A 14,708-nucleotide genomic window follows, 5' to 3' on the forward strand; every position below is an offset into this window, starting at 1 on the left:
TTAGGTTATTTTTCTATCGTGTTTACCCATACGTGCCATTATATACGTTTCAGTAAGCCTAACGTCGTAATAAATGATATAGCTAACACCGTCATGGCGGCCCGGGCTATTTGCATATATAACGAGGGTTCGTAACTTGTCCTTGTCGACACAATGGCATCAGCGGATATCGAGCAACAAGCGTAACAGAGGCCACGTAACGATCTGTACGGTTGTGCGTGGGGTGTTTTGATTCGGTGTTTTAATACGGCTCAACAAACTTTCGACATAAGGAGTTGGAGGAATGAAAATGGGAAGAAAAATAACCATTAATCACTGTAAAATTAATGCTGTAGGGTCAGGTGGGTTATTCTGTAAGTGCAAAGTAATGCCGCAATGAAAAAAAAAAAATGAGGAAAAATATACAGACCGTGGATATATTTGTGACTTTTATGTACTGTATCTTTCTGCATTTTGACATCGATTACATTACATATACAGTTACGTACCTTTCTCGTACACAACAAATGGGCCCCGTGTGAGAAACCATAAGCGGCTAAGGTGACAGCTACACCTGGCAACGCATGGAAGGTCCTGACAAGGAACACACAACTCTGAGCCCTGGGTGATGTGCCGTGCAGAAAATGTAAAATATATGTTTAGTGCAAGGTAACAACATAGTCTTAGACCATACTTTGTAGAGGAATAAAGTGACATAACGAAAAATAAAAAAAGAAAGGAAAGGGTTCAAGAGATTTTCCCTAGTAGAAATTTGAGAACATTGCTGAAATTGAGGAAAATAGACCTTTGCATAAGATTGATACAGCTGAGTGTCGGAGAAGAGAACAAATAACGGGGGCAACTTATTTTAAGGTGAACAAAATGTAACATGATGATGTGTGAGGGTGAGTCATTCAAATTTCATACAATGGGAGATTTTTGTGACAAATAAGACACTTGTTATGTCTCTCAGATACTGATGCTACTTCAACAAGCTTCTGCAATGGAGGAACAAGTATATAATTGTTTAAGTAGCTAGTCTTAACAAACTTTAAAGTATAGTTTCAAAATCTAAAAATTTTGGGTCAGATCATAATTTATGGCATACATACTAATATTTAATACACTTATATACTGTCACAGACCTAAAATGTTAAGTTTCTATCAATTACCTGAACAAACAATTCCAACAATATCTGAGGCATATTGTCTATAATGGACTGGAAGCATGTCAATAATAATCATTAATAACAAAGCAGTGTGACACACAGAGGAACACATTGTCTTAAGAATGCAGTGCACCATTCACACAGTAATTATGCGTTCACTTTCATTTTCTATTGGACTTTTGAAGTCCAACATCAAAACAATGAGATGCATACCACTAAATTAATTATGTACACATGTACTTGCTGCCCAGCACTCACGTACTATGCACTTCCAAATAACTAACATTGTATGCATTTAAAAAAAAAATAATAGAATAAGTATTATGCATTCTGTAGCCCTCTAAATGGGTCAATAAAGTAATTTGAAAGTAAGATTGCTGTCAAAACAAAGTTTTCATGAGTGAATAAATGATAAAAAACAGTATTCTATGAATGCTCTGTCTTTAAGGAGCAAAGGAAGAGATCATCGAGAACAACAGTCAAGGACGAGTGATGTCTTAATACTGCTGGAGGACAGGAAGAGACTCGGTGCCACACACTCAGTACCATACACGTGCCTCAAGGTTTACTGACAACACAAGCTGCCAAATACTGATATCTTATACATACCTAGAAAACTATTTCATATAACCAACAATAAATAAATATGGTATGCGGAAACCATTAGAATTTCTTACACCGCTGCCTAATCAAAATATGCTCTAACGACAGTTATATATAGAGATATTTACTAAATTCTCATCAAAAGCTTCTATAAAAAAAATAGCCTTCCTCAGTGACAACAGTAATATTACAACACATGAAAGACAACTGTATAACAACACACCACAGTTCCTTCACAACACATAAGCAAATCCCACTCCCTTGCCACCCGGTGTGCAGCAACAACCTAGTAAACATGAATGCAACTCCTGAAAAGGCAAATCAAAGCTTTTCCTCAACCGCAGATTACACGACTGTCAGTCACTCCTAACTCAAGCCATCCACTGTGTCTGAGTGTCAGCTGCAGACCACAACAACTATAACTTGTGCACATGTACCAGGAACCAAAGTGTCCAATGGTGTTCTGGTGGGTCTGTGTCTCTTCTCTTTAGTCTGAGGAAGACCTGCATTTTGGATTGCCTGTGAATGCCAATCATTACACTCTAGTATGGATGTACCAATACTGCAGTTCTGATGGGCACCAGGGAAAACTAAAATGATAATTATATTTAAGTTAAGACTATTTTCTTAATTATCATGAAGTATCTACATACTTTTATTATCTTGATAATAAAGGCGTAAAAAATAAACTAATCAAGACTAGAATGGGAAGTTTGGTATTAAAAATAATTTATAAAAATACAGTTTCTTTTCTTCTTACAACAAAAATTTTGATGTGCATTAATGTTCACCATACATTCTTCAGCATCATTTTGCCTCAACACATTAGTTTCCATTTTCTTCAAATGTAGATAAGCCACAGTATTTATTTGTCTCCTTACGTCCTGTTAACAAAACTCTAAAGGCGTCTGCAGCCATTTCTGGGCGCAGGAAAAGATTCATAGCATCTGCTGTAATACAGAAAAAAAAATTGATACAATTTATTCACTAGCCTGAAATGCAAATATAAATATAGAAAGAGTTGTCTTTATTTAAATCTTGTTTCAATAAGTTTTGAAAAATGAAATTTGCAATATATAGCTAGTGAGAGTAGTAGATTACAGCTTGTTTTTCTAATACTGTTCTTCATGTAATTTGCATCTTGAGTAATAGTAAAATAGCTTCATTACTAAATCAACCCAAAGCCTGTTGTGTACTGCTTTAGGAATAAGATCTCCATATTTAGGTTAAGGTATTATTTGAGCTCTTGCTTTTACTGAGGATATCTAAAAGTAAAGCCATTAATATAATGGTTCATGCTCCAAAATCTTGAAAAAGTAAACACTAATTGGTAGTCTTGAGGGACCCATTTCCCTAACACCAACTAAGCAATGCATCCACCAGCCAGCACCCAAGGGCTCACTGCAGTCTTGGGCACGGCTGGTCCACCATGCTCAGGGTTGTCAGGACCTCAATCCAGCGCACCAGGAAGAGGAGCACGTCACTGTCTTCACTTCTTATCTGGTGCTCTGACCCAGACAACTGGCTGTGGCTTTCATCCTGAGGGAGTTGTAGGAATTTTAATCAGCATATCTCTGAGGCAATCTCGGTAAGTGTATTGAAACTACTGAAATTTGAAATTATAATACACGTACCATGATGACAATTGCAAAAAAAATGACAATATAAAGAAAGACTGAGAGAAAATAGACTTGCCTGTCTTAAAATCAGTAATATAGTGTTGTCCTTTACTGTGGGCTGATGCAAAAGGTTTCGCACTGCCACTCGCCAACTTATGTCCCAGCTGCCCCACATGCCACAGCGCTCCAGCTTAAAGATGTGCCTTGGAGGGAAGGAATGAAGCAAAAATAATGTTATGATGGAATGTAGCAATATTCTGAGCTTTATGAAAAACATCACATGATATCATAAAAATTAGTCATCAGCAGATTATAAACATAAACAGAATAATGTTTTGATAGCTGAAGGCAATGTCAATTACAAAATGAAACACACTTACTTATCTGAGATCAAAATAACATCAGGCCTGTTTGCCTCAGAGAGAGTTGCATGTGCAATATAAAGGTCAGTCTGCATGTAGTGGCCATGGCACAGTGAGGCGAGGAGTGCCATCCCTGCTGCCTCATGGCTGCTGTAGGGGTGCAGTGCAACGTAGGGAGAGACGTGCCGTGGAACTCTTGACCGAGTGATAACCTGAAAGAGTTCAATTTTCCACGCTGAGGTCATGAAAGCACATTGTCTGCACCATACACATGCCTCTCAAGGCTAAGACAGAAAGAGGGTTTTTACTGAGATACTATTATTTATCCATCCATCCCTCTATATAGTTGTTGATTCTAATGCCTGCTCCTCAGAGCTCACTTAAAGGAGATGACTGTGGTAGAAAATTCAAAGTGAAATTTCATGCCATTATGCCATAATAAATGAATTCACTGGCTATTAAAGAGTCAGGAAATATGGATAGGATTTCCCACCAATTACTCTCTAACTTCCACAGTGAACTGTACTACATCTCTGGCAATAGTCACATGGCAAAGTGATGTCTGAAAAAGACTTGCCTCATGCCCAAGGTCCACAGCCCTCCGCACGCCGTCACAAGCCATTGCCACTGAGTCGATGACCCCAAGAGCTGGCTTGGTGATCAGGCCCATGATACCACGACCAATACCTCGGAAAAAGCCTTCCACGCCGTCTTGCTGAGCACCTGCAGACATATGGTGACATGAGCATTTCCATCTGGCTAATCATTTGCTACATATATAAAGAGAAAGGAAATGATAATAAAAGATGAGGAAATTACATAAGTAAACTAGACAATTCTCTGTTGCACAAGTGTCAATGCTTACACCTACAACACACACAATCCTAAAACTTTAATAAGTTTGAAGCTGCAGTAGATTTGACTGATTGAGACATGGAAACGAAGCCTCAAGGGTGTAGCTCATTTTCTGTAACTCACAATTATGAAAACTACTGGGTAAAAAAAAAAAAAAACAATACAGAAGAAACATGGGATGGTGGGTAGTGTCTACATAGTATATTTTCTCTGATGTTTTCTTCTCTATCCCATTTTCTATTTTTCATGACCTAAGTATAATTTCCTTGATTTCCTATCAGATGAATGTTCCTTCTTCCTTACAGCACGTCAATGTCCCTCTCTTCTTACATATCCTTCATCAAGTTCCTCATCAAATCAACCTCTACTGACCTCAATTGTAAGTCTTCATGCACATGCTACACAAGCTTCTTAGGTCCATAAACACACAGTAAAGGTTTTCTGTCAGTAATTCCTTATGCAGAATTCTCCACACTAAATTTCAGTCTGCTTAACATATCTTTCAAAACTTATGCTATTTTACATAGAACTCTTACTATATGGTGGACTCCTTAACTGTATACCTCACACATCCTCTTTATTACTATGCTAATAATTAAACTGAGTATCCTGGAGAATATGATTTCGTACATGAATGTTGCTGCTGGTGTGGTGTGCAGTCTCTGTGCTTACACGAGCAGGGTGTGGGAAATCTACTGTTTGATTCCTGTGGGAACTGCCTAAAAAACTGGAAAGGTATGTATGTGTCTGGAAGTGTCTAGTTTGACTGTTTTTTGAGAAAGTTCTTGATCAAAATTGCACATAAATTTCATCACATACTTTAATAGATTTGTTAAAAAAGGGGAGGATGTACTTTGGCTTAATGACTATGGTAAATCTATCAGACTTTAGGATGTCTAATGGAAATGACCTTTACTGTGGTAAAAATTTGTAAAACTTATTTTTGCAAATATTACATGGCAATAGAAAGGGAGAACAGCAAAAGCTGGGTACAAAAAGGCAGCTGGAGATCAAATGTGTATGAGGAGTAACTGATAAGTTGAGAGACAGAGAGAAAGAGAGAGAGAGAGCTGCCCCATACATCTGTGCTAGCAACAGGAGATAAACATTCTTAGGATTTCTGGCATGTTCAACGTAACACCCCAATCTAGGTGCAATTACTATCCTTTCTTAGCATGCTTCAGAGTCAGGCCATAGAAATATATGTATGCATACCTACATTTAGATGATATAGTTCTAGCATTTGAAAACAGCATTGCAAATTTTCTTTACTTAGAATATCGGTTACAAAATAAGATAGGTAAAGTTTAATAAAGATGAAATTTGTGAATCAGATTACAGCTTGGCACACACTGCTATTGTGAGAACTGCAGGCAAGGGTGAGTGATGAGCTTTTACCTGAAGCTAGGACCACCACCACCACCACCACCATCAACGTCATCATCATCATCATCATCATCATCATCCATCAGCAGCACCAGATTCAGGGGAACAGTAGAAAAAGAAAGACTACAAAAGATGTATTTAAGAGTTTGTGGACGTTACTCAAGTCATAAAAGAGAAACAGAGGAAACATGTAAGGATAAATTGTTAGTAGGGGGATATATACAGGAGGCACTCAGGTTAAACTTGTCACTGCTCCATTATTTATGATATTGCCCATCAGCTTACCTGCCACTGGCTTGACCACCACGCCTGACAGGCCCAGCACCACGCCCATAACAAAGGTGCGGCCGGCATGGAGGAGTGTCCGTGGGAAAGAGCTTTGCACCTCAAGCCTCTGCTCACGTTTCTGCCCAAAATGCAAATCATAATACAAAATAATATACAAAGAAAACATTGATAAGCTAATTACAAATTATCCAAGTGTAAATATAATAATGAATTCTGATACCAGAAAACCCAAATGATGTGTCATTACTGTACTGATCCAATGATTCCAGCAACAGCTGTTGAGTGAGTAATACATTAACAAAACAATTATTTTCATCAGTTATCTGAAACTCCAAATCCAAATCTTCAATTACCAAAAGGAATGAATCCTAAAGAACTTCTAATAAACATTGGAGTGTGAATTACAAGTTTTTTCATTGCATGAATTTAACAAACTGAATTTACATAATAGGAATTGTGCCGACATACCTTCCTGTACTCCTTGTCAAAGGAAAGCATGGCAATGGTGTTGCCCAGTGCTGAGGAGATGAGGCTGAGGCTGTCTGCCGTGCCCCCGACCACCTGTCCCATCAGACTCTGCGCTCCTCGGGCAATTCCTTCGGCAAATTCATCTGGCCCCTCTATGATGCCCTAGAAATGACACATAAATTCCTTTCTCATAACCGTAAAAAGAAAAAGTAAGGAGTACTCCATAACATGGGAAAATGCGAACAAGAAGTTTCCAAGCTCACCAAAGCCGGCTGATAGATCAGGTCCTTCACCCCCTGAGAGAGGTCTCGAAGCCGCTGGTACGGGTTGCCAAGGATGTCTAGTCCCAGCACAAGGACATACACCTTCAGGGAGCAAAATGAATAATCAGATTAAGAGTGTCACAAAGGCTTAGTGTTCATCAGTGAAGCATCAGTTTTTATATTTCTTATGATTGTTATTTTGTGCATTTGAAAAAAATTTACCTGCTGAATTATTTGATATTTCGCATGATCCGTGAAATCTTCAACAAGTTTGTCCCACTGGAAGGATTGCCGTTCATAGTGTCCGACACTTATTGACACATTCTTCATCTGTTAGGAAACAAGGAAATAGAAAATAAATTATGTAAGCAACAGGTTACAGCAAAAGAAAGCTTCATGTAGTACATTCACTGCCTCCCTTTTCCACAAATCTGATGTCACCCGAGAAAACAAAGAATATTCTGCTTCCTTCTGTTGTCTGTTTTCTTTACTGCTATAACTGACAATTTATTGACATGAGTGTTATTTTGCGAGTAATGAAAAACAAGCACATTGTACCTCTTAGACATTCTAATATCAAGGAATATACCAAGAAATTCAATATTTTTCTAACCCATGATAGTCAAGAGGCATGTGTATTTTCTTAGGAGTTTTGTAGTGAAAGCAAGCCATCAGTCAGGGCATGTGAAGGGGTTCCTAAAGTTTCCTAAATCATTCTGGCAAATGTACGACAATTTCAGTGGCCCTGCAAAAGTCTTCACAAGGGCTGATATGGCCGGTACTATAAAAATAGAGTGTGCACAGAATATGTGGTCTAAAGTTAATCAGAATGCTCCAAGAAGCAACTTTAATAATAAAAGTTGGTCCATATTTACTTTTCCTGAGAATTAGTTAAGACATAGAATCCCTTCCTATCCCCCTATTATGACTATCATTTATAACTTGTAATTTTGTTATACTGTCTTTTGCTGGACACTTCACCTCAGTAAGGGTTGCTCCTAAAGAAGTCAAGAACCACTCCAACATGTCATTTTGGCCGCCGTGGCTCCCGAGCACTGTGCCACGGGGAGAGAAGGAAAAGCGGACTTTGAGGCCGGCCACACACACACGTTCTACGAGGGGGCCCTCGTCACTGCTTGGGTGGCGCTGGAGAAGGGAACAGGAACAGTTACAACACACCTACAACACCTGTCAAGCTGTGTGTGCAGCACACAGAAGGCAGAATGTCATTAATATTATAGAATATTAAGCATGGACAGAATGAAAATTGAAAACTGGTGTTTGATAAGGAATTTTGAGGGAAAATCTTGCTAGACACATGAAGATACTTAAAAAATAAAATCTGATGGTTTACCTGCATGGCACTAAATGTTACTGGAGTCCGAAGTTTTTTCAGTTCTGTGTGAATGCTTCCTGAGTGCAGACTTGGCATGAAGAGCTCCAGAACCTCATATGTTGAGAGCAGGAAACCTTTGTCCAGCTTGAGGAAAAATTCCTGAGCCACGATGCTAAGGTGCCTGAAGCAGGAAATGATGTGGTAACATTGAAATGTGAAATAATATCACTTGGCAATGAATGTGTGATTAGTATTCATTTGGGAAATTAAATTGTAGCCAGATAAAGTACCTCGGGGGAACAACATGACCATCGCCTGACTAATGATAACTCTACTGAACCTTAAACTCATATCATGAAGCTTACTTTATTGTGGTGACAGATCCAACAGAAAAGTGAAGGAGTGCACACACTGCAAGGCATGGGTGGGCTGACCCATTCTCGTTGACTGGATAAAACACAGAGGGAAACACTGCATCCATCAGCTGGTTGTCAACCTTGGAAAAAAAGGAAACTAATCAGTAAGATGTAAGATTGGTCCATCTGAAAGTCTCAGGCTTTTATAAAGACACTTTTGAAAAGCCAGTAATGATACAAAATGATGTGTGGACCTGCAAGCGGTGGAGGTCGGCGGAGATGTAGCTGTAGTGGAGAGAGTGGCGGTAGTGGAGCCACAGGGCTGGACGCTTGGTCCGGCGCAGCTTTCCGCTGAAAGGCTTCGTCATGTACATGGTTGTCAGATCCACCTGGTGAAGGAACACGCACAAATAAACTTTTGGACCCTTCAAGTTACAATTCACCATTCACATAGAGTTAAAAGTTATTCTTAAACAATAAAAGTAATGTCAAAATCATATTTAAGATTTGATTTTTGGACAATGAAATCGTGAAAATAATAGTTTATTGGTGAATATGGCAAAATTTAAAAAAATTCAATAGTAAACTATCAGGGTAACCATTCTGACGCAAAACCAGAATTTTTTAAAGGAAGAGGTTAAAAAAAAATATATTGGTCATATAGATCAGATGAAACTTGTGTTGCACGCTTCTCATAGACAATAAAATACATTCACACAGAGATGTCACATCCTTAAAGTGATCTCATTAATCTTACACACATAAGGAAGTAGTTATACAGATAAAAAGAAAATCAACAACCTCTATTGTCACTGACATATATTTAACCCGGTAGCAGCGATGGGACAAATTTGTGGCTTTACCGTGTACCAGTGACAGGCCAAATTTTTGCCATGATATAAACCCCCCAAAATAGATGATGCATAAACTGATCACAAATGCTTTGATATATATTATGAAATGGTTTGTGTGAGTGATGATTTTTTCTCATTTTTCTCACTTAGCGGGACCATTAACCCTTTCATTGCTAAACGCTTGCAGCAGGCGTTAGGTGTATTTGCTGATGGCGCTAAACGCCCACTGCGACCTCCACCCGCACTCAAATCTCCCGCGTATGAGAGTGTTCCAACACTAATTCTCACAACACAGGATTGCGAATTGAGTGGATTCTTCACTAAATTTGCTGGAAAATCATATCAGCCCAGCGCGGCAAATCTACGGACGAGTAACTGGTGGATGTTCTTGCCCAATATAGCGGCATTTTTGCATAGCTTCACCTATCACCGACTGATTCTTTGACCAAATAGTTGTAAATATTGCAGTTGGCAATGCTCCCTTGCCAGAATCTGAAGAAAAGATGTCCGCAGTTCCCTCAATATGGCTGATCATCACACACTCACTGACGTAAGTGTTAACATTCAACACTCCCTGAACGTGCATGTACGTTCGCAAGAGAGGCATACATAACCGACTCCTACAGATCTGGACCTCCTCTTTCCAATGGTGTTTTTGGTTTTTAGCTGTGATGAATAGTTTTTGAGATACAGAGGTGAAAAGAGACCCCCAATTGGGCTGCCCTACTGCGCCTGAGGGGATAGTCACGTCCACACTGCGCGCAAGAAAAGGGTATTGAGAAACATGATCCCCGCTGCAACCGGGTTAACTAGACTACATCATACTTGTGTAGAAAAGGAAAACATCTCATATGAATAAAACTAAGTAAATGCATAAAAATAATAATTTTAGAACAGGAAATGGCATTTTTGATAATTCTGAAAAAGACAACTGATATTTACTGGGCTGTGAATGACATAAATGTGAAGGCAGAGGCAGGCAAGCGAGTGCAGGGAGGCAGCAAAGCCACGGTAATGGACGAAGAAATTAAGAATACAAACATAAAACTCACCTCTACTTCTACTGTGCTCTTTTTACTGATCTAGAAAACAAAAACATATTTAGAAAAAAGCAATAAAGTTTTGTAATACAACTTACGGCTGCCATTTCTTAAGTAAGACTAAAGTATTTAAAAAAAAAAAAGAGGATACAACTCAAATTCATAAAAATATTATTAATATGCTAAGTTTAAAATAATAACTAAATGGTAGGCATGAAAAGAATGAGCAGAACAATCCATCAACATAATGCATTGAGCAGGCAAATACTTGTGGTGCCGTGTACGTGAAATGCTCGCACTCATGCAATGCCAATGATGCCAAAGATGAAGAGATGACTTGGGACTTTGGTAATGCACTCCTTTCAGTGGAGGCCAAGACTACTGAGTTTTGAAACATTTATCTACAAATAAATTATACAAAAAGTGTGTGAGTTAGTGGCATTGATGCACATTGAGCACTACATCTTGTCCACATAACTGACCTGGAGAGACCCTCGGAGGTTGACCTTAGACTGCTTGTTGTTGAGGTACTGATCCTCGAGCCAGGCGATCAGCTCTAGGCTCGGAGGAATCTTCCACACTCCATCAACCTCTATTTCCCACTTGGCTGCTCCTGGCATCAGGCTCACGTATGCCACCTCACGATGACCTTCATTTATCTACGTTGGCAAACACATAAATATTAACTTAATAAACTAACAATTATGCAACTTTCTGCAGATGCCTTATGTGAATGACTACACTGCATGGCATCAAAAAGTTAGGTATGGTAAGGCCTCTGTGGGACACTACTGGACTAAAATCTCCCTGGTTTCTATTGGGATTTAGTTCTGCCTTTCGTTTCTGTTAAAATATTACCCAAGCATAATAATGTTTGGTTTGCATAACTCCATCCAGAGAAACAGGACCAGGAAAAAGTCAAAATCAATGTTAAACTTACAAGAGACAACCCAATTTTTTCCAGAGCAACACAGAGCTCTAGTTTGGCTCTTTCCATGGGGAGGCGAGTGGTGGCTGCCAGGCGGTCAGACTGGGTGAAGAGGAGGACCCTTTGACTTCCCTGCTTGTAACTCACCCAGTGAACGAGCATTTTGTCTTTCCTCATCTTGGTGGACTGAAGAAACATTGAAAACACACGTTATCATAAACAATTCAGTTCTAATCTATAAGGTAGAATTTGTATGACAAACTTGAAAAACAAAAGTTGCATCATCAATTAAGCACAATAATACCTACTAATACATAGAACAGAGATAACAATATGTTTTATTTTTTAGATTTGAAAGTCGGCAAAGGTATTGATGAGTGATGGTGTTGTGGTGCCAAAGGGGTCATGCAGATGTGAAGCACAGAAAATGAATGTCAGGAAGAGAAAGAAGGTGATGTGCTGGATATTTAGCGTCTGTGTGCAATAAAAAAGGTGATGTGCTGGATATTTAGTGTCTGTGTGCAATAAAAAAGGTGATGTGCTGGATATTTAGTGTCTGTGTGCAATAAAAAAGGTGATGTGCTGGATATTTAGTGCCAGTGTGCAATAAAAAAGGTGATGTGGTGGATATTTAGTGTCTGTGTGCAATAAAAAAGGTGATGTGCTGGATATTTAGTGTCTGTGTGCAATAAAAAAGGTGATGTGGTGGATATTTAGTGTCTGTGTGCAATAAAAAAGGTGATGTGCTGGATATTTAGTGTCTGTGTGCAATAAAAAAGGTGATGTGCTGGATATTTAGTGTCTGTGTGCAATGTGTGGAGTCAGGAGGTGGATCAGGTGAGAAACATGAAGGTGCAGGAATCCTTTCTGTTTTGTTAGAAAAGTGATCATAATCAGTATGATGATATGATTATTACCTGACTGAGACTGACCTGAGACTTTTGGTCTGGCATCAAAAATTGCCCGTGTCCTCTCTCCAAGACCAGCTCTGTCTCCTCTTCTGAGTCGCTGGATGATGCTGCTGTAGTCTTGGCTCGCTGCCTGTGAATTAACTTCTTGGGCCTCATTTTGGGTGTGCCAACGCTGGACTGTGACTTGGTGCGGACCATGCCAGGCTTCAGGGACGTGATGGTGACACACTTGCTGCCATGATCATCCTGACAACAAGAAACAAAGCAGTCATAAAAAGACCTGGCCTTTAATGTTATGATGAGCAAATTTTCTACATATCTGGCCAAACTAAACCTAAGGTACCTTATCTATCACTGCAGTCATGTCTTCACTTTTCCTGTTGTAAATGTTCCACAGAAGCTCCCGAGGCAGAGTGGGGTCATCCCAGGTGTACAGCTGAGACTGGTGGGGTGCCAGCAGGTGTGTCTGCAAAGTAATATCCTTATCACACAAGTGCACAAAAGGAAAAAATCACTAATGTAAATTTGGTAAGGCAAAACAAAAATGTAGCCATGTTGCATTGATAAAACAAAGAATAACTGATCTTAAGCCATGTGAAGTAAAATGTTCACTCAAACTGCATGGAGACATTTAGCTAATAACACTAAGCCCCTCACTGGTGGTACAGAAGGAAATGTGAGGCAGAGGATGACTCACTTGGTTTGAGCCTTTCTGGTGGAGGCGGAGATGAACATCTTCACACCAGTTTTCAATCCTGACGGGAGCATCGCCTACTTGGTACTTGTCAAAGGTAATAGTGACTGGGCTGTCAGATCCCACACCTGACACACTCACATTCAAGGCTCGCTGCAGAAGAATGTTCGTAAAATAGTAAAATTGCTAGCAGGCCTAAATCATATCACAAGACTAGAGGTAGAAAGTGGAACATTTTTTTCAAGTAAAATAAAGATGGCATAATGTATCCAATGTGCAAATATCATGAACAGCTCTTCATTAAATATATATTGTACTTTGTGGTATTGATAAGGAGTTACAAGGTGAGAAAACACAATTTCTGTTTCACCTTACCCCTTTCTCCATCCTGACGACAGTGGTGTGGTTGGAGTTGAAGTGGAAGTGCTGTGACCTGACCTGCTGGTCACGGTACCGGACCACCATGTGCATGTTCTCTCCGTCCGGCCAGAATGCCATGCACTGTGGAAGGTAAGGACGTCTTTGAGATTAGGGAAAAAATATCTATCGATGTATGTAAATCTTTAAATCTTAATTGAGTTCTCAGAAAAATACACTTGCTCAGAGAGTGTAAGGAGAGTGTCTGAATTATTTGAGGTTGAATTCATTATCTTATTCAGTTGTTAAAAGAGCAGAGGACTGAGGGGAACCAAAGGATGTGGGCAAAGAATGAAGCAGTAATTTTTTTTGTTATGACATTTTGGAGTTTCTTGATGGAGCAGGGCATCAAAATGTATATGAAGAAAAGACAATCTGTAGTAAGGTTCTTAGGTTGTTAAATGAAAGTGCAATACAATGAGACTTAGTCGTGGTTTTGACCTTGCTGCCGACGCTGCCCACCTGCTGGGGATGGATGTCGTACCACAGCTCCACCTTGTCATTTTCTTGCATGAACTTGAGCGGCCGATTGGTCAGGTTACGAATCAAAAAGTATGGCATCAGCGTTACTATCTTGGTCAGGTGGAGCTTGCCAGATTTTTTTCCTAAATGGAAAGATCTTTGTTAAAACACAGAATTAATATAAGACTGAGCTTACAATATTAGTATGGGATGATCCTTACAGAATATAATAAAAAATAGAATACTATCAAACTTACAATAATTAAAGCAGAAGAAATTTGCTAATACTGAAAATTTTCATGAAAAATACCTAATCAAATTTCTGAGAATAAATGAACCTTCTAAATACCCTTGAGAACAACATGGATCACACTGATCCCTGAAGGTGAGTATTATCTTTGAGAGGAATAAGAACTTACAAGAAACACCATGATTGTACATTTTTAATTGAATAATTCAATGTAAAATTTATCAGCTGAGGGACCAAGCTGAAGAAAGTATGAAGATTTACATGCAAGCCTGTTCTGTGAGCTCTTCTGAGAGGAGGTATGGAATTAGCAAACTCAGGTGAGTGCAATAGTGACTACAAGATGTGCAGTAATGACTAAACAGTGACGGTTATCAATTTTGGTTAGAGGGGTGTCTTTATGCTCCCCTTAAGGAGGGAGGAAATGCAGATGAAGAAAGGCTGTTCCAAAGTTTGCCAGTAGAATTTTTC

At 39.2% G+C, this 14,708-nt stretch overlaps 1 protein-coding gene across 11 annotated transcripts in view; it reads right to left on the reverse strand.

Moving 5' to 3' along the window:
- Positions 1-415: 415 nt before the first annotated feature.
- The window catches only part of LOC126986913 (intermembrane lipid transfer protein VPS13A-like), a 35,115-nt gene continuing 20,822 nt past the window's right edge, over positions 416-14,708 (reverse strand). For 8 of the 11 annotated variants that reach the window (XM_050843414.1, XM_050843420.1, XM_050843415.1 and 5 more), the window contains 20 exons: positions 13,970-14,133; positions 13,487-13,612; positions 13,115-13,264; positions 12,761-12,883; positions 12,439-12,663; positions 11,519-11,692; positions 11,061-11,237; positions 10,591-10,620; positions 8,939-9,073; positions 8,694-8,824; positions 8,347-8,509; positions 7,974-8,138; positions 7,215-7,322; positions 6,993-7,094; positions 6,730-6,891; positions 6,259-6,379; positions 4,310-4,455; positions 3,751-3,944; positions 3,447-3,573; positions 416-3,290 (listed from right to left, as the gene is read on the reverse strand). In XM_050843414.1, the coding sequence (XP_050699371.1) occupies positions 3,150-3,290; positions 3,447-3,573; positions 3,751-3,944; positions 4,310-4,455; positions 6,259-6,379; positions 6,730-6,891; positions 6,993-7,094; positions 7,215-7,322; positions 7,974-8,138; positions 8,347-8,509; positions 8,694-8,824; positions 8,939-9,073; positions 10,591-10,620; positions 11,061-11,237; positions 11,519-11,692; positions 12,439-12,663; positions 12,761-12,883; positions 13,115-13,264; positions 13,487-13,612; positions 13,970-14,133 (2,864 nt within the window). In that variant the 3' untranslated portion in view covers positions 416-3,149. The remainder of the gene's footprint in view (positions 3,291-3,446; positions 3,574-3,750; positions 3,945-4,309; positions 4,456-6,258; positions 6,380-6,729; positions 6,892-6,992; positions 7,095-7,214; positions 7,323-7,973; positions 8,139-8,346; positions 8,510-8,693; positions 8,825-8,938; positions 9,074-10,590; positions 10,621-11,060; positions 11,238-11,518; positions 11,693-12,438; positions 12,664-12,760; positions 12,884-13,114; positions 13,265-13,486; positions 13,613-13,969; positions 14,134-14,708) is intronic. The other 3 variants (XM_050843421.1, XM_050843418.1, XM_050843419.1) reach the window with 2 other exon arrangements.

The sequence above is a fragment of the Eriocheir sinensis genome, chromosome 63, assembly GCF_024679095.1.
Source record: "Eriocheir sinensis breed Jianghai 21 chromosome 63, ASM2467909v1, whole genome shotgun sequence".
Classification (NCBI taxonomy): domain Eukaryota; kingdom Metazoa; phylum Arthropoda; class Malacostraca; order Decapoda; family Varunidae; genus Eriocheir; species Eriocheir sinensis.